At 42.7% G+C, this 20,257-nt stretch overlaps 1 protein-coding gene across 1 annotated transcript in view; it reads left to right on the plus strand.

The window, feature by feature from the left end:
* Positions 1 to 20,257, plus strand: part of pi4kab (phosphatidylinositol 4-kinase, catalytic, alpha b) — a 167,379-nt gene that overhangs the window by 124,723 nt on the left and 22,399 nt on the right. Inside the window, exons 41-42 of the mRNA XM_068054681.1 lie at positions 16,386 to 16,553; positions 18,181 to 18,234. Coding sequence (XP_067910782.1) covers positions 16,386 to 16,553; positions 18,181 to 18,234 — 222 coding nt within the window. The remainder of the gene's footprint in view (positions 1 to 16,385; positions 16,554 to 18,180; positions 18,235 to 20,257) is intronic.

The raw sequence follows: 20,257 nt of genomic DNA on the forward strand, positions 1-20,257 counted from the left end.
TGGTTGAGGGATAAATATTGACCGGGAAAACTCTGCAACTTTTCTTCAAATAGTGCCAGGAGATAGTTACATCCACCTCAGGGGTAGACACCCCAAGCTCTCAGTTTAATATCTCATCTGAAAGTTGGCATCTCTGACGGTGCTGCACTCCCTCATTACTGCACTGAGTTGGAGCTTGAACCCACAAATTGGACAGTGGTCTTGGCGGACCACACCTTGAGTAATGTGTACAGTTCTGATTGCCAGGAAAGTAAAGAGACATTTATGTGCTGGAGACAGTATAAAGTCAGAGGATATGAGTTATTAAGGAAAACTAGAGAAACTTGCATTTTCAGCCCAGAACAGAGGTGTCAGAAAGGTGAATTTTTCAAGATACATAAGATAGCTAAGAGGATGGAAAAAGTAAATCTGCAATATTATTTAAAATTCGGCTATGGCAAAAAGAGATACAAATCAGTAAAATGGTCACAAGTACTTCTTCACACCAAGAGTTATCAACACATGGAGCGAGCTTCTAGTTAGAATAATGGAAGCTAAATGTTATAATCTACTACGAGGCAATTGGATGCTGAAATGGGGGAATATATAGTATTTCTGCGGGGTGTGTTACCTGCTTGCCGAGGCCTTGGAGTCATTCCTGTGCTTATGGGGATTCAGCTGGGTAATGCAGTAGTATGTCAGAACTGTATATAGTGGGGCTTTTGCCGAGGAGGTTTGTTGCTGAAGCAGGGTTTTTATTGAAGGGGGTTAGTTATCGTGGGGAGGGTTTTATTTATGGGGTTTATTGTTATGGCGGGGTTTTATACAGGTGGTTAGTGCTGAGGTGGGGGTTTTAGTGCTAAGTGTTAATTGTGTTTAATCATATGCAGGTGGAGGGTATTAATTAGGTCTTGAGTATATATAAGGAGACACAGTGAAGGTTTGAGTGAGGAGCTGCATGTTTTTAATCTTTTTACTTTGTAAAATAAATGCAAGAGTGAGTAAAGGTTGGTCCCAGCATAATCCTTCAACAAGATGATTTCTGGAATATAACACTAAGGTGGCAATTTAGTGCTGCGGCGGGGACTTTATTGAGGGGGTTTTGTGCTGAGTGATGGGTGTTTATTACTGAGGCGTGATGGGGGTTTATTGCTGAGGCGGGAGGTTTATTAAGGATTGTGCTCAGGGTTCTGGTTCCTATTCCGTCGGTTGTCACAGGGAGAGGGGGAGACTGCCATAGGAGGAGCCATGGCCTAGCCCACCTGGGTGACGGGATTCACCACTGGAAACGTCTCAGGAGACAGCTGAACCTGTAGACCAATAGGCGGTGGCCCAAACCCTGCTGGACGCCTCCTTTAACAACAGCATTGGGAGAGTTAAAAGGCTAAGGGAGTTAACCCAACAAGAAATCTGGAGTGGAGTCCCATCAAGCGGTTGGTGGTCCCTTCAAGCAAGCACCTTCTGGCAACTAATGTAACCGACTAGGCCCCATAAATATAGATTTTCACCTTTCCTCTGGAAAATTGCCCACAAGGTTGATTGGCGGTTCAGATGCTAGGCAAGCCTGCACCTCCTAAAACTATGCTTAGGCTATGCAGCAAGCTAATAGAGAGGTCACCTCATCCTTAGCTGAACAGTGAGGAAACAAACACAGGAAGTGACCGTCTACGGTTATAAGTCCGCTCAACTGGAGTAGACCAGGGCAACACGGTCTGCCTCCAAGGGTGGGATGGTTTATCGCGTCCTATTAGTCAGTTACTGCCTGCCTCAAGCTGGGCAGGCTCTAACTGACCCTCCAACGTCTGCCTTTCTGGGTACAGGAAGATAACAGATTTTAATCGGAATAAGCGGAAGGAAAGCGAGAAGCCACCAAACGAAAATCAGAAGCTTTCTGCCTTGGAAGCTGGAGCGTCAGGACTATGCGCCCTGTTTATGATCAATGACCTAAATTCTACAGCAAGTATACACAAGACAGCGCTGATTGACCATGAGCTTGATGTCGATATTGCTGCTCTACAGGAGACAAGGTTAGCTGACACAGGCTCCATGCGTGAGGCTAACTCTGCCTTTCATTAGCATGGCAAGAGAGCAGGGAAGACCACCGTGCACAGTGTGTAGCTTTGCAGTCAGCAATAAATTGGCGCAGTCAATTGAGCCACCAGTAGCAACTTTTGCACGCCTCATCTCTCTGCGTCTGTCATCTGATGGAGGCCTGGTCAACATCATCTGCACTTATGTACCAAGCTCAAATGCTAACGTCTCAGACAAAGATCAATTCTATGATTCTCTACATGATGTTTTGGAGCACATTCCAAATGGCGAGAAGTTATTCATCCTCGGTGATTTTAACACACGTTGGATCGGAGAGATTCATGGCCTACGTGCCGTGGTCATCACGGAGTCGGCAATATTGCTGACAAAGGACAACAGCTTCTTGAGCCTTGTGTCCAGAATGAGCTCTGCATCACCAACACTTTCTTTCAGGGAAAACACTGCCACAAGGTATCATGGCATCATCCAAGGTCTGGACATTGGCATCATCTTGACCTGATCATTACCAGAAGATGCGATCTGCCTAGTGTTCTGCATACCCGCACCTACTACAGCGCAGATTGAGACACTGACCACTCTCCTTGTCAGCAGCAGAGTGAAGGTGCAAGCCCGAAAGCTTCACAGCTCCAAACATGACGGCCTGCCATGCATTAACATTCCTGGTACAAGGAATTATGCAAAATACCAGCAGTTCGCATTGGCGCTTGAGCAATTGCTTCCTGCTAAAGGCTTACCAGGGAATGCCGATGTTGATATTAATGAAGCTGATCTACTGCCACATCTTTATGACCTCATCCTTCTCTGTTGGAGGGCAGAATCTGTTCCACAGGGCATGCATGATGCAAAATCATTGCATTATACAAAAATAAAGGCAACAGAAGAGACAGCAACACCTGGTAACCGCCTCATAGGCGGCACATATGGCAGAACCTGCCTCTCAGATTAGTCACTTCAGCCTTCAGCAAAAGTGCACCATATAAAACTATCCTATCGCCAGTGGATTTGCAATATGTCCATCAACTCATGTAGATGGAAGGTTGCTGGCAGGAGTCTTTCTGGATGGATAAATTAAGATGGCAGAAAGGCTGTTCTTCACTGATGTGATCTTGTGACAAAAATAAAAACCAAAAGTATTCTTTCCAGAAGGAAAAATTACAATGTCCTCCTTAATATCTAGTGGAAAACAGCAAACAAAATATTATCATGCAAAGCTGTTTGGTACAGATATGATCGTAATGGCAAATGGGCAGAAAAAGTGCAACTAACAATGCATCCAATTGCACGCTTTCACTTCTGAATATCTGAAAGTAAGATAATTAATAAGATCTCGACTTGTACAGCATGGTCTTCATTGTATAATCTTGGCTTTGGCATTTAGAAAGTTAAAAGGGAGCTTGTTCCTTTTTTGCTGACTGGCCTGAAAGTCACTGAAATGAGTTATTGAGAATAAACTCTATTATCCGCTTAACATTCTGGGAAATATTAATTCACGCATACACATTTTATTAATAATGGGGTAGATGACAGATTTGTTTCATAACAAAAATAATTCGAGATGAACCTTTTGACAAGTGTGGGTGGTTAAAAAGTGCCCTGAGCTAAACTACTGTTTGCAAAGTTAATCTCTTGCATATACTTTTGTTTGCAATATATTCATGCTTTTGCAGTTGTGTAGAATTGAACAAATATGCTGGAAAAAAAGTTGAACATTACTCATCTGCTAGAACTTATATTATTTGGTGTACTTGTTTGATTCTGGGAGGCTTTCAATATATTGGAATGATGATGAAGGCAATAGTGGTATATGTTGGTAAAGGACTTTTTTTCGGTCACTCCTCTCCTAACAGTTGCTAGTAGGCCTTTGGTACCGTAGCCATTGTTCACATATGAATCTAAATGAGTGTTGGCAGCTATTTGATTCTTCTTCCACCCAGTGTGCACGCTCACATTTTCTGGAAGGAGTCATTAGCTAACCTGGCTGATGTTTTTTTTCCCCCCTTCCTAAGCCAGGGACAGAGATCAACTCGAGCATTTTCAATTATACATCATTGCAATATAATCCGATTTCCTCACCTGCCAAATATGTCGAAGGACTCACAGAATCTATCCAGATGAAGGGGTTTAAACAATCCCTCAATCAGCCTACCCTTTACTCTAATCAGCCCAGTAATCCAGCTCATTTTCTAGATCTTATGCTTGCCTCCAATCCTTATGCTGTTTTTCCTCACTGGTGGCCATTTCCAACAAATAACTGTTTTGTACCTTTTCGATAATTTTCTGTACCAAATCAACCCAGCTTGTTTGGTACCATAAATCACCTCATTAATATGGCCTTTTTCTGCTTCCTGGTTTCTGGTCTTATTTTACTGGTCCCCAGCCAGCATTTCAGGCTTCATACTATTCCCGTTCCTCTTAAGAGTTTTGAAAGGCAACTAATTGCACAGCCCCTTACTTTCCCAGGGCCTCAGAACTTTGGAATTCCTAACCTTCCTCCATTCTTTCCATTTCCTTTCCTTCCTATAACTACAAGCTTTTACAACCTGAGCTTGGTGTCACCTAATTACTATTTTCCGATTCATCTTTCTGCTTTTATTATTTTTGGTTTGTTGATGTACTGCATTATGGACGTGGTCCTTCACATTGCATCTCCATTTACTGACCATAACAGGCTGATCAAGGGATTATTTAAGCACTTTCATAATAAAGTGGGTGCAGGAACAGTGTGACCTGGGGTGTATGTACACAAATCTTTGAAGATAGCAGAATGAATTGAGAAGGCTGTTTAAAAATGCATATGGTATCCATGGCTTTATTAATAGAAGAATGGAGTACAAAAGCAAGGAATTTATGCAAGCCCTTTAAAAAAAAAAATGCTTAGGCCTCAGCTGGTGTATTGTGTTCAGTTTTGGGCACCACAGTTTAGGAATGATGTCAAGGTCTTGATGAAGGTGCAGAAGACTAGAAAGGTACCGGGGATAAGGAACTTCAGTTATGTGGAGAGACTGGAGAAGCTGGGATTGTTCTCCTAGGCGCAGAGAAGGTTAAGAGATTTGATAGAAGTGTTCAAAATCATGAATACAGTTTTGATACAGTGGCAAAAGGCTCGGTAACCAGAGGACTTGGATTTAAGGTAATTGGCAAAAGAACCACAGGTGCCGTGAGGAAACAGTTTTTTTACACAGCATGTTGTGATCTGGAATGCGCTGTCTGAGAGGGTGGTTTCAAAAGAGAACTGGCTTAAATACTTGAAGTGAAAACATTTACAGGGCTATGGGGAAAGAGCAGGAAAGTGGGATTAATTGGATAGCTCCAAGAAAGAGCCATCATGGGTACAATGGGCCAAAAGGCGACCTCCTAGGCTGTATCATTCTATGGTTTTACAATTCTAAATAAGTCATGCAAAATATTGTTTGGCTTGTTCACTTCTCATTCATTTACCACTGTCCTGTTGTTCACAATGCCAGATCATTGAGCACCATCATTAGAATTTTCCAAGTCATTTACTACCGTTCCTTCTGTTAATAAAGGAGTTTGTTTGCATAGACTCCTGTAGATCTATTTAGCCCGTGGGATGCAAGGATCCCTGTGGTGCAATAGCTGAGCTTCTTTTCCATTAATACCACATTAACCTGATTGCTCATTTAGGAATTCATGATAGGAGTGAGTTGAATAAGAACTTGCCCATCTTCTCTGTTGTTAAATCCTTTTGTATATCTTAAAGTTAAGTTCTCCCCCATGTCCTGGCCAATATTTATCCTGCATTAACAACATCTAAACAGGTTATCTGGTCATAATTAAATTACTGTTTGTGGCAGCTTGCTGTGTGGAAATTGGCTGCTGCATTTCCTGCTTTACAACAGTGACCACTGTTCAAAACAGTGCTTCATTGACTGTAAAGCACTTTGGAGCATTCTGAGGTCCTGAAAAGCTCTACATCAATGCAAATCTATCTCTCTTGTTATTTTGTTAGATTGTCCTGTTTTGAGTTTTGTGGACCTGGAGATTTGGAGTTCTTAACACATTACCTCATGGGTGGATAAATCCTAAATCTGCACACCAACATCTGCTCGGATTCGCAATTTGAGATGCACGTAAATTAACGGGCTCCTAGATTGAAACTTCATAAGTTGCTTGCCCCAAGATTCTGGGATGGAAATAGGGCCATTAAGAAATAGACAGGATAATACCACAAGTAAGGAAAGAGAGATGGCAGAAATATTAAATAATTATTTCGCCTTGGTATTTACCAGGGAGATAGAGCAAGTGGAGATGACATTGAATGATGAGATGAGTACTGAGATAAGTGTATTTAAAATTTAAATAAAGGGTGTATTAAATAAATTCATAAAACTCAAAGAGGATAAAACCCCAGATTCAGATGGACTGCATCAGCACATTTAAAAAGAATCTGGGGAAGAGATAATAGAGGTATTACTGCATTTATTTAATGATTTGTTAGAAAATGTTGTAGTGTCAGAGGACTGGTGGACAGCTAATGTAATTCCTATATTTGAGAACATGTCTAGGGATTTATAGACATGTCAGCTTAACATTGGTGGTAGGAAAAATAATGGAATCCCGACTAAAGGAGAGCATAGAAGAACAACTCGAAACAAAAAACATAATAACAAATAGTCAGCACCGATTTTAAAAGGGACAATCTTGCTTGATCAACCTTATTGAATTTTTTGAGGAGGTGACAGAGAGTAGACTATAGTAATGCAGTAGATGTCATTTATCTGAATTTTCAAAAGGCCTTCAACGAGGTACCCCACAGTAGACTAATTAATAAGGTCAGAGAATGTGGAGTTAGGGGACAAGTGGCAGAGTGGATTACAAGCTGTCTTCAAGACAGAAGACAGAAAGCAGAGAGTAGGAGTAAAGGCTAACTATTCATATTGGTGGAGGGTGGATGGTGGTGTTCCAAGAGGATCAGTGCTGGGGCCACTGCTGTTCGCAATTTACATTAACGATTTGGACTTTGTAATCAAAAACACAATTTCTAAATTTGCAGATGACACCAAATTGAGTGGGATAGTCAATACTGAGAAGGACTGCAACAAATTACAGGAGGACATTAGTAAAGTTGGAGAATGGGCAAATTGGCAAATGAAGTTCAACATACATCAGTGTGAGGCAGTACATTTTGGTAGGAAGAGTAGGGAGGTCACTTACTACTTGGAAGGTGTGCATCTAAGTGGGGTAGAGGAACAAAGGGATCTTGGAGTACAATTACACCAATCACATAAAATTGTGCCACAGGTTAGCAAGGCTAAAAAAAAACTAACACTAGGTTTACTTCTAGAGGGATAGAATTGAAAAGTACGGAAGTTATGCGAAATCTGTATCGAACCTGGTTAGACCACACTTAAAAGAGTACTGCATGCAGTTCTGGTTGCCATATTATAAAAGGATATGGAGGCACTGGCGAGGGTGCAGAGAGGATTTACCAGGATGATAGCAGAAATAAGAGGTATATCAAGAAAGGATGAACAGGCTGGATCTCTTTTCTCTTGAGGGGGAGAAAAAAGGCTGAGGGGGTGACCAAATGAGATCTTTAGAATTATTGAAGGTTTTGATAGGGAACTTCTTTTCCCAAAGAGTGGTGAGAATGTGGAACCCACTACCACAGGGAGTAGTTGAAGCAAATATTATAGATTCATTTAAGGGGTGACTAGATGAGCATACGGGGGAACAGGGACTAGTGGGATGCGCTGATAGATTTAGATGAGGAAAGACGGGAGGATGCTTGAGTGGAGCATAAACACCAGCATGGATTGGTTGGGCCGAATGCCCTGTGCTGTATATTCTGTGTAAAGTCCTATGTAAAGTTCCACGCATCACCCCAATGCAACAAAAATAAAAATGCTAGGACGCCCTTGCTTTGGGCAAAATGTACAATTACCAGCGTGAGTAATCTCCATCAGACATCTGAACAATCAGTGAGATTGGAGTTCAAAATTAGATAGAGATGCCACAGGGATGATCAACCCACTCTGGTATCGGCATGTGTGAAACTAATGTAATAGGATTATACAGGTGGTTGAGAGGGAGGGGTAGCTGCATTTCAGTGTTATTATCTTTCACTTACAAAGCTGTCATCCAAATGATTGTAGCTTTCAAAAGGGAATTAACTGAAGTGAAAACATTTGCAAGGCTGTGGGCAAAAGGTGGGGGAGTGCGACTAGCTGAGTGGTTCTTAGAATTTCTGGCATAGACATGACAGGCTGAATGGCCTCCTCCTGTGCTATAACCATTCTATGATTATTCTTAGATGCAGCTAATGCTGGTTCTGGGAAAGTTTTAGAGCAAAGAAAGTGACTAGGAGATTTAATAGCAGTTTTTAAAATTATGAAAGGATTTGATGGAGTAAGTATGGAAAGGCTGTTTTCTCAGGTGAGAGGGTGATGAAAATGACAGAGGACAACCAACTAGTTTATAAAGCCTGACTAGTATTAATAGCACAATTTACAATAGTCACTCAAAAAGGTGAGGAGGGAGGTTAGGTCAAATTTCTTTAAGTGGCATGGAATGTTTTCTCAGAGAGTGATCGATGTAGAGGCCTTTGTACTATTTAAGGCAAAATTGGACAAACATTTAATGCATACGAAGATATAGGGTATGTGGAGAGAACAGGTCGGGGGATTAGTTTGGGATTGCTCGAGCAGAGGACCGGAATGCGTAAGATGGGCTGATTGGCCTGCTGCTGTACTGTAAATTTTCAGGGTAAAGTTAAAGCCATCAACCACTGGGTGAAAGAACTGAAGGAAATAGCTGATGGTTGGCATTGGACTATAATGTGTTGTCAAAGTAATGGTGAAGATAATGGTGCTCACTGTTATTTATGTCTAAATGGTACAGCAACTTCAAGCAAAGGTATGATTAAACTCAAATATCCAAAAGTTGTTGGCCGAGTTGTGATGCTCCGCCATTAGTTTTGAGAAAACGGCATCTCTCTGTCTGCCTCACGATTGACAGGCATCGAATGTTGTGACGTTGTTGTATTTGCACAGTAGATACAAACTGAACTTGCCATAGAAAGTTAAGTATTTTCTATTTCAGTCTAAGTATTCTTTTAATGACTTCATAAGTATTAATTACTGCCAGCCAACTTTAAATATATTACAAGTATGGAGTCTAAAACTATAAAGGCTCTGTATCCGAATGCACATAGCATTCGAAACAAAGCAGATGAACTGATCACGCAAATAGAAATAAATAAGTACAACCTTATAGCCATTAAAGAGACATAGCTGCAGGATGACATAGATTTGCACCTGAATATTGAGGGTGCATGGCATTTAGGAAGATTAGGAAGCTAGGAAAAGGTGGAGGGATGGCTCTGTTAATTAATGATGGTATTAGCACGATAGAGAGGGATGACCTATGTTCAGGAAACCAGGATGTAGGGCGATTTGGGTAGAGATGAGAAATGATAAAGGCAAGAAGCCATTCGTGGGAGTGGTGTACAGGCCTCCTTACAGCAACCATAGAGTAGGACAGGAGAAGGAAGAAATAATTGGAGCTTGTCCAAAAGGTACAGCGATAATCATGGGGGATTTTCATCTGCGTATACACTGGAAAAATCAGATGGGCAAAGATAGTCTAGATGAGGAGTTCATCGAATGTTTTTGGGATAGTTTCTTAGAACAGCACGTCTGGAGCCAACCAGAGAGCAGGCTACACTGGACCCGGTATTGTGCAACGAGACAGGATTAATCGATGATCTCATAGTGAAGGTGCCCCTAGGTAGCAGCGATCATAATATGATTGAATTTTACATTCAGCTTGAGGGAGAGAAGAATGGGTCCAAGACTAGTATTTTAGACTTAAATAAGGGCAAGCCGCCTTAAACAGTGTTCAAATCACACGCAGCTTCCACAGTGCGGACTGCGACACCGACCACTCCCTGGTGTGCAGCAAGGTTAGACTCAGACCAAAGAAGTTGCATCATTCCAAGCAGAAGGGCCACCCGCGCATCAACACGAGCAGAATTTCTCACCCACAGCTGTTACAAAAATTTCTAAATTCACTTGTAACAGCCCTTCAAAACACTCCCACAGGGGATGCTGAGACCAAGTGGGCCCACATCAGAGACGCCATCTATGAGTCAGCTTTGACCACCTACGGCAAAAGTGCGAAGAGAAATGCAGACTGGTTTCAATCTCATAATGAAGAGCTGGAACCTGTCATAGCCGCTAAGCGCATTGCACTTTTGAACTACAAGAAAGCCCCCAGCGATTTAACATCCGCAGCACTTAAAGCAGCCAGAAGTACTGCACAAAGAACAGCTAGGCGTTGCGCAAACGACTACTGGCAACACCTATGCAGTCATATTCAGCTGGCCTCAGACACCGGAAACATCAGAGGAATGTATGATGGCATGAAGAGAGCTCTTGGGCCAACCATCAAGAAGATCACCCCCCTCAAATCTAAATCGGGGGACATAATCACTGACCAACGCAAACAGATGGACCGCTGGGTTGAGCACTACCTAGAACTGTACTCCAGGGAGAATGCTGTCACTGAGACTGCCCTCAATGCAGCCCAGCCTCTACCAGTCATGGATGAGCTGGACATACAGCCAACCAAATCGGAACTCAGTGATGCCATTGATTCCCTAGCCAGCGGAAAAGCCCCTGGGAAGGACAGCATTACCCCTGAAATAATCAAGAGTGCCAAGCCTGCTATACTCTCAGCACTACATGAACTGCTATGCCTGTGCTGGGACGAGGGAGCAGTACCCCAGGACATGCGCGATGCCAACATCATCACCCTCTATAAAAACAAAGGTGACCGCGGTGACTGCAACAACTACCGTGGAATCTCCCTGCTCAGCATAGTGGGGAAAGTCTTTGCTCGAGTCGCTCTGAACAGGCTCCAGAAGCTGGCCGAGCGCGTCTACCCTGAGGCACAGTGTGGCTTTCGTGCAGAGAGATCGACTATTGACATGCTGTTCTCCCTTCGTCAGATACAGGAGAAATGCCGTGAACAACAGATGCCCCTCTACATTGCTTTCATTGATCTCACCAAAGCCTTTGACCTCGTCAGCAGACGTGGTCTCTTCAGACTACTAGAAAAGATCGGATGTCCACCAAAGCTACTAAGTATCATCACCTCATTCCATGACAATATGAAAGGCACAATTCAACATGGTGGCTCCTCATCAGAGCCCTTTCCTATCCTGAGTGGTGTGAAACAGGGCTGTGTTCTCGCACCCACACTTTTTGGGATTTTCTTCTCCCTGCTGCTTTCACATGCGTTCAAATCCTCTGAAGAAGGAATTTTCCTCCACACAAGATCAGGGGGCAGGTTGTTCAACCTTGCCCGTCTAAGAGCGAAGTCCAAAGTACGGAAAGTCCTCATCAGAGAACTCCTCTTTGCTGACGATGCTGCTTTAACATCTCACACTGAAGAATGCCTGCAGAGTCTCATCGACAGGTTTGCGTCTGCCTGCAATGAATTTGGCCTAACCATCAGCCTCAAGAAAACGAACATCATGGGGCAGGATGTCAGAAATGCTCCATCCATCAATATTGGCGACCACGCTCTGGAAGTGGTTCAAGAGTTCACCTACCTAGGCTCAACTATCACCAGTAACCTGTCTCTAGATGCAGAAATCAACAAGCGCATGGGTAAGGCTTCCACTGCTATGTTCAGACTGGCCAAGAGAGTGTGGGAAAATGGCGCACTGACACGGAACACAAAAGTCCGAGTGTATCAGGCCTGTGTCCTCAGTACCTTGCTCTACGGCAGCGAGGCCTGGACAACGTATGCCAGCCAAGAGCGACGTCTCAATTCATTCCATCTTCGCTGCCTTCGGAGAATACTTGGCATCAGGTGGCAGGACTATATCTCCAACACAGAAGTCCTTGAAGCGGCCAACATCCCCAGCTTATACACACTACTGAGTCAGCGGCGCTTGAGATGGCTTGGCCATGTGAGCCGCATGGAAGATGGCAGGATCCCCAAAGACACATTGTACAGCGAGCTCGCCACTGGTATCAGACCCACCGGCCGTCCATGTCTCCGTTATAAAGACGTCTGCAAACGCGACATGAAATCGTGTGACATTGATCACAAGTCATGGGAGTCAGTTGCCAGCATTCGCCAGAGCTGGCGGGCAGCCATAAAGACAGGGCTAAATTGTGGCGAGTCGAAGAGACTTAGTAGTTGGCAGGAAAAAAGACAGAGGCGCAAGGGGAGAGCCAACTGTGCAACAGCCCCAACAAACAAATTTCTCTGCAGCACCTGTGGAAGAGCCTGTCACTCCAGAATTGGCCTTTATAGCCACTCCAGGCGCTGCTTCACAAACCACTGACCACCTCCAGGCACGTATCCATTGTCTCTCGAGATAAGGAGGCCCAAAAGACAAGGGCAAGTATGAGGGCATGAAAGCAAAGCTAGCTAAAGTGAACTGGTAAATTAGGTTAAGGGTTAGGTCAATAAAGATGCAGTAGCAGACACAGTGGCGCAGTGGTAAGCACCGCAGCCTCACAGCTCAAGCGACCCGGGTTCAATTCTGGCTACTGCCTGTGTGGAGTTTGCAAGTTCTCCCTGTCACCCTGTTGGGAGTTTTCTATAGACCTCCGAATAGTTCCAGAGATGTAGAGGAAAGGATAGCGAAGATGATTCTAGACAGGAGCGAGAGTAACAGGGTAGTTGTTATGGGGGACTTTAACTTTCCAAATATTGACTGGAAATACTATAGTTCGAGTACTTTAGATGGGTCAGTTTTTGTCCAGTTCGTGCAGGAGGGTTTTCTGACACAGTATGTAGACAGGCCAACCAGGGGCAATGCCACATTGGATTTGGTACTGGGTAATGAACCCGGCCAGGTGTTAGATTTAGATGTAGGTGAGCACTTTGGTGATAGTGATCACAATTCGGTTAGGTTTACCTTAGCGATGGGCAGGGACAGGTATATACCGCAGGGCAAGAATTATAGCTGGGGGGAAGAAAATTATGATGCGATTAGGCAAAATTTAGGATGCGTAGGATGGGGAAGGAAACTGCAGGGGATGGGCACAATCGAAATGTGGAGCTTATTCAAGGAGCAGCTACTGCGTGTCCTTGATAAGTATGTACCTGTCAGGGAGGAATTTGTCGAGCGAGGGAGCCGTGGTTTACTAAAGAAGTTGAAGTGCTTGTCAAGAGGAAGAAGAAGGCTTATGTTAGGATGAGACGTGAAGGCTCAGTTAGGGCGCTTGAGAGTTACAAGCTAGCCAGGAAGGATCTAAAGGGAGAGCTAAGAAGAGCGAGGAGAGGACACGAGAAGTCATTGGCGGATAGGATCAAGGAAAACCCTAAGGCTTTCTATAGGTATATCAGGAATAAAAGAATGACTAGAGTTAGATTAGGGCCAATCAAGGATAGTAGTGGGAAGTTGCATGTGGAATCAGAGGAGATAGGGGAAGCGTTAAATGAATATTTTTCGTCAGTATTTACAGTAGAGAAAGAAAATGTTGTCGAGGAGAATACTGAGATACAGACTACTAGGCTAGATGGGATTGAGGTTCACAAGGAGGAGGTGTTAGCAATTTTGGAAAGTGTGAAAATAGATAAGTCCCCTGGGCCAGATGGGATTTATCCTAGGATTCTCTGGGAAGCCAGGGAGGAGATTGCAGAGCCTTTGTCCTTGATCTTTATGTCGTCATTGTCGACAGGAATAGTGCCGGAAGACTGGAGGATAGCAAATGTTGTCCCCTTGTTCAAGAAGGGGAGTAGAGACAGCCCTGGTAATTATAGACCTGTGAGCCTTACTTTGGTTGTGGGTAAAATGTTGGAAAAGGTTATAAGAGATAGGATTTATAATCATCTTGAAAAGAATAAGTTCATTAGCGATAGTCAGCACGGTTTTGTGAAGGGTAGGGGTCGTGCCTCACAAACCTTAGAGCTTTTTGAGAAGGTGACCAAACAGGTGGATGAGGGTAAAGCCGTGTATGTGGTGTATATGGATTTCAGTAAGGCGTTTGATAAGGTTCCCCACGGTAGGCTATTGCAGAAAATACGGAAGTATGGGATTGAAGGTGATTTAGTGCTTTGGATCAGAAATTGGCTAGCTGAAAGAAGACAGAGGGTGGTGGTTGATGCAAATGTTCATCCTGGAGTTTAGTTACTAGTGGTGTACCGCAAGGATCTGTTTTGGGGCCACTGCTGTTTGTCATTTTTATAAATGACCTGGATGAGGGTGTAGAAGGGTGGGTTAGTAAATTTGCGGATGACACAAAGGTCGGTGGAGTTGTGGATAGTGCCGAAGGATGTTGTAGGGTACAGAGGGACATAGATAGGCTGCAGAGCTGGGCTGAGAGATGACAAATGGAGTTTAATGCGGAAAAGTGTGAGGTGATTCACTTTGGAAGGAGTAACAGGAATGCAGAGTACTGGGCTAATGGGAAGATTCTTGGTAGTGTAGATGAGCAGAGAGATCTTGGTGTCCAGGTACATAAATCCCTGAAAGTTGCCACCCAGGTTAATAGGGCTGTTAAGGCATATGGTGTGTTAGCTTTTATTAGTAGGGGGATCGAGTTTCGGAGCCACGAGGTCATGCTGCAGCTGTACAAAACTCTGGTGCAGCCGCACCTGGAGTATTGCGTGCAGTTCTGGACACCGCATTATAGGAAGGATGTGGAAGCTTTGGAAAGGGTGCAGAGGAGATTTACTAGGATGTTGCCTGGTATGGAGGGAAGGTCTTATGAGGAAAGGCTGAGGGACTTGAGGTTGTTTTCGTTGGAGAGAAGGAGGAGGAGAGGAGACTTAATAGAGACATATAAGATAATCAGAGGGTTAGATAGGGTGGATAGTGAGAGTCTTTTTCCTCGGATGGGGATGGCAAACACGAGGGGACATAGCTTTAAGTTGAGGGGTGATAGATATAGGACAGATGTCAGAGGTAGTTGCTTTACTCAGAGAGTAGTAGGGGCGTGGAACGCCCTGCCTGCAACAGTAGTAGACTCGCCAACTTTAAGGGCATTTAAGTGGTCATTGGATAGACATATGGATGAAAATGGAATAGTGTAGGTCAGATGGTTTCACAGGTCGGCGCAACATTGAGGGCCGAAGGGCCTGTATTGCGCTGTAATGTTCTATGACTGTATGGGTTTTCGCCGGGTGCTCCGGTTTCCTCCCACAGCCAAAGACTTGCAGGTTGATAGGTAAATTGGCCATTATAAATTGCCCCTAGTATAGGTGGAAGGTGGGGATGTGGTAGGAATATGGGATTAGTGTAGGATTAGTATAAATGAGTGGTTGATGGTCAGCACAGACTCGGTGGGTCGAAGGGCCTGTTTCAGTGCTGTATCTCTAAATAAATAAATAAATAAAATAAACACTTGAGATATTTCAGAATACGCAGAATCCAACGAGAAAGAAAAATTCCAAGGGGAGGACCCACTATCCGTGGTTAACTAAAAAAGTTAAAGATAGCGTCAAACTTAAAGAAAAAGCATATAATTGCGCAAAGATGGGTGGCAGGTCAGAAGATTGGACAGAATATAAAAAAATGACTAAAGGATTGATCATGAGGGAAAAATTAGAGTCCGGGAGAAAGCTGGCTAGAATTATAAAAACAGTAAGTTTCTATAGATACTTAAAAAGAGTTAACAAAGTGAGCATTGTCCTATAGAAAGTGAGTAATGGGGAATTAATAAGGGAAAATAAGGAGATGGCAGATGAATTGAACAAGTGTTTTCACTATAGAGGATACAAGTAACATCCCAGAAATAGCTGTAAATCAGGAAATGGAATGGAGAAACTGAAGAAATTACAATCACCAGGAAAGTGGTACTGAGGAAATTGTTGGAGTTGCAGGCTGACAAGTCCCCGGGTCCAGTTGGACTTCATCCTAGGGTCCTAAAAGAAGTGGCTAGTGAGATAGTTGATGCATTGGTTTCCATTTTCCAAAATTCCCTAGATCTGGGGGAGGTTCCATTAGATTGGAAAATAGCAAATGTAACTCCTAAGATGCAAGAATTCATGGGAAAGAGTAGTCATTGATGGTTGAATGAGAGGAGTGGAAAACAGTGCTAATCAATTTTGAAGGAGCAGAGAGTGCATGTGGGAACATACAGCTCTAGGAGATAGTAGAAATAGAATGGGGTGAGACTGGAAGGATGTGAAAACCAGCACAAGGGATCAAAAGAATGTGAAAGACTAGTGGATATCTGTGAATACTACTTTGGTACTTCATACGTGCATTATGTTTTTAAACTATCTTGACGAGAGAATTTATATAAGTATTGCAACTGTTAAACCTATGACTTATGCCAATGGTGAGCTTTTTGTACTGTTATTCATATCTAGACTTGGTCTCCTGTTTGTGGGTTAAACTATCTTATCTGCTTTTTGTTTTGTAGCATCTGGTGACTTGGCACACAATTGATGCTGATGCCCCAGAACTGAGCCATATTTTGTGTTGGGCACCTACAGATCCACCAACTGCCCTCTCTTACTTTTCAAGTTTATATCCACCACATCCACTGACTGCACAGTATGCTGTCAAAGTGCTGCGTTCCTTTCCTCCGGTAAGAAGCAATATAATGGGGATGGCATACTTCATAAACTAATTGCTCTGTGACTGTAGAATCTGTAATACATTAAAAGACTTGCATGTCACACACACTTCCAGGAAGTATCACACCTGTGTCATGCAGCACTTTTTTCCTGTCGCAAATTCTATGTCACGCTTTGTTTTATAACAAATCAATAGTGTGTTCTCCAGCATATCTTGCACAACACCGTGTGAGATAAGCTTGTAATATTTTAGGCAATTGGCATTGTTTTATTATCAGAGACTTTTTGCTATTTTATGAATGAAAAATACATTGCTTTTTTATGAGTGAGCCAATCAGAAGTGTGACTTTTTGAAATGTGATTGGTACAAGTTAAATACAAGTTTAAGTTATATAATTTGTGTCTTAAGTGTTTGTTTCAGTTCTATCCGGTTGATATGGTAATAAAGTTGCCCCTGATTTGTGAATATCTATTTCTACATTGATTTCAGTGTCTGAGAGTAGAAAATTGAAACAGTGGTTGTCTTTGAAGAGGCTATGATTCTCCTGGACCAGTTTGTAGTCCAAGAGTTAAATATTGTTCCTGATCCTCGTACAAAACAGAGTGCTGTAGTTGCAGGCCCCTCCCTTCCTTGCCACTACCTCCCCTCCCCGCACCCCCCCCAACTCCTGCTCCGCACACATACTAACAATCATCATGCTGGCATAGGAGTTTTTGGGAGTTGCTGGTGCCTCACCTTATTGGCTAATTTGCCTGCCTACATGAGACTTAGGAAAAACAAACGCAGACCTTCCTGGTCTGTACGACTCCTTCTTGCACTGTGCGGTGAGACAACCACAAAGATCATAGCAAAATAGAGTGTTAGATTTAAGCTACAAGATGTTTAAAAGCACATCAACTTTTTGGTCATCAGATATTTTTAAAAAATTCAGACTGCAGTTGCTGGAAATCTGAAATCTTTCCTCTGCCATGACTCAGATGATTTTTGCATCGCGTCAGGAATTTTTTTTTTTTTACAGACAATTAATACCCATTAACTGCCGCCTTGCAGCAGCAGTCAGAATACCTGTATTTACCTGTTGTCTGTCTCTCTCCGCCCCCATCCCTACTCCCATTTGCCCCCATTATTCAGCCCTTGCTTATCTTCCAGTTCCAGTTCTGAGAAAAGGTTTCCAGCTGAAACGTTAATCATAGAAACATAGAAAATAGGAGCAGGAGTAGGCCATTTGGCCCTTCGAGCCTGCTCCACCATTCATTATGATCATGGCTGATCATCCAACTCAGTAGCCTGTTCTTGCTTTCGCCCCATACCCTTTGATCCCTTTAGACCCAAGAGCTATATCTAACTCCTTCTTGAAAACATACAATGTTTTAGCCTCAACTGCTTTCTGTGGTAACGAATTCCACAGGCTCACCACTCTCTTGAGTGAAGAAATTTCTCCTCATCTCAGTGCTGATGGGTCCTGCTTTATTTCCAGCATTCTGGTATTTGTTTTGCTTAGCTGTGAAGACATGTGGCATGTTTAGGGAATTAAAGGAGTTATTGGAAGATATTAACGTTTTATTTGAAGAGATTAAGCAAAACCGTGTATTTTGGCTGACCTGCTAACCACCGGCCCACATTTTCTTCCCAAACAGGATGCAATTCTGTTCTATATTCCACAAATTGTTCAAGCTCTCAGATATGACAAGGTAGGGAATACATTCTCTTTATTCGGTTAAAGCCAAATGGGAAAGGATTTTACCAGTTCACACTGGTGCTTGGTTAGCTACATATTGAGCTTAAAGGTTTGGAAATTCATGGAAATGCCCCATATTTTTCCTTTTAAAAAAAAAAGTGACTTTTCTGTTCTCTTTTTGAGATGTTTACGACTTTCAGAACTTCTGACCCAGCAAAGTTGGATTTAATGAGTTTACCTCTGAAGTATTTGTTGCAAGCAGGATACTATCCTAAAGCTGGCTTTGTTCCCTCTGCTAGATTTTCTAAGGCTGCTATATTGTGCCCATGTTATGGGAATATCGGGGAACCTTGTCAAATATTGACTCCATAGCCATACTGGGCTGGCTGAATCCTGTTGTTGATTCGAGAGGATCTCCATATTTTGCTTTTGTCAGATTCTTGATTATATTGTGTTCTACACATTTCACTTTTGCTTTGAGATACCCCCTACTTGGATGGGCCGCACAGATAGATTTGTCGTCTGGATTGTACTCGAGCCCAAACTGGCGAACAAACAGTTGAATCAAGGTTGTGTAGTGAGCATTATGTTCCTCTCTAATCTCACTTTAGTACATTAGTTTTGCAGACACCTCCCCAAAAAGGAAGAATAAACCTGTGTTTACATAATAACCTTATCTTTATTGTGTCTCTTAGAAATGTCCCAAATTACTGCACTTACAATAAGTTACTTTGAATTGCAGTCACGGTTTAAAATGTAAACATAATAGTGATTTTGTGTTCAACAAGATCCCACAAGCAGCAATTGAATGAAATTTGTGTATTGGAAAATATCACCTGACATCATTCAAATTCAAAATGTCATGTATTGCTTTTGATGCACATTTTATTGGCTACCTGCAACTTACAGTCATAGAAGTTAACAATGTATAAGGAGGCCGTTCGGTCCACCTTTTTGCTAGAGCAGTACAAAACTAATACCTTTTTGACCTGCTGTTTCTCCATAGGCCTGCATCGTGGCCTTTAAATGTTTATCTGTTTTACCCTTAAAACATGCAACGGTTGCTGCCTCAACTATTCCCTGTAGCAAAATACACTATGCTCCAGCAACTCCCCTCACCCTTTTGTCACTGACTTCCTAACTGTTCACTCTATCAAAACCCTTTATAATTAAAAAAAATTCCATTATGTCTCCTGTTAGCCTTGCCTTCTCTAGTTAAAATCATCCCAGTACCTCATGTCTCTCATTGTAACTATATTTTCCCACATCTTGGTGAATTGACTCTGTATGATCTCTGTGGCTTTAATGCCCTTTATTTAATGGGGCACGTAGCTGCTGCTTAACACCAGCTACCTCAACTGGCTAGGTGAAGTGGCTTCCTGTTAACCGGAAAATATTACTGTAAGCAACACAGGCTAAGCACAGTAAAGTGCTTAAAATGCCTATATTTTTCTCCTCAAATATTCAGTACTTTTATCCAGCAATTGAAAAATTATCAAATTGAGCTAACCCCTGAATCTTAGGCAGACTTGCTACGGGACATACGTTCTCATTTGTGCTTGCTGCAGAGATTGGCCTGCAGGTGTCTGTAAAATTCTAGGAACCCTGCCAGGAAAGTTAGTCATATCCAAAATACCACCATAAACCGCTGTTCCATCAAACAATTTTTTTTAATGAGCATTGATCAGTTATATATATATATATATATATATATATATTAAAAAAAAATCCTTGAAGGTGGTGGGACATATTGAGAAAGTAGTTAGCAAAGCATGAGGGATTGTGGGCTTCATAAATAGAGGTAGGTATTCAGTACAAAAGCAGGGAAGTTATGCTGAACCTTTATTAAAGCTCTGGTTAAGCCACAACCGAAGTATTGTGTCCAGTTCTGGTCACCACACTTTAGGAAGGATGTGAGGGTCTTTGAGAGGGTGCAGAGGAGATTTGCCAGAATGGTTCCGGGGATGAGAGATTTTAGCTGCCAGGTTAGATTGGAGAAGTTGGGGTTGTTCTTCCTGGAGAAAGGAGACTGAGGG

Source organism: Heterodontus francisci, chromosome 23, assembly GCF_036365525.1.
Source record: "Heterodontus francisci isolate sHetFra1 chromosome 23, sHetFra1.hap1, whole genome shotgun sequence".
In the NCBI taxonomy this organism is placed as follows: domain Eukaryota; kingdom Metazoa; phylum Chordata; class Chondrichthyes; order Heterodontiformes; family Heterodontidae; genus Heterodontus; species Heterodontus francisci.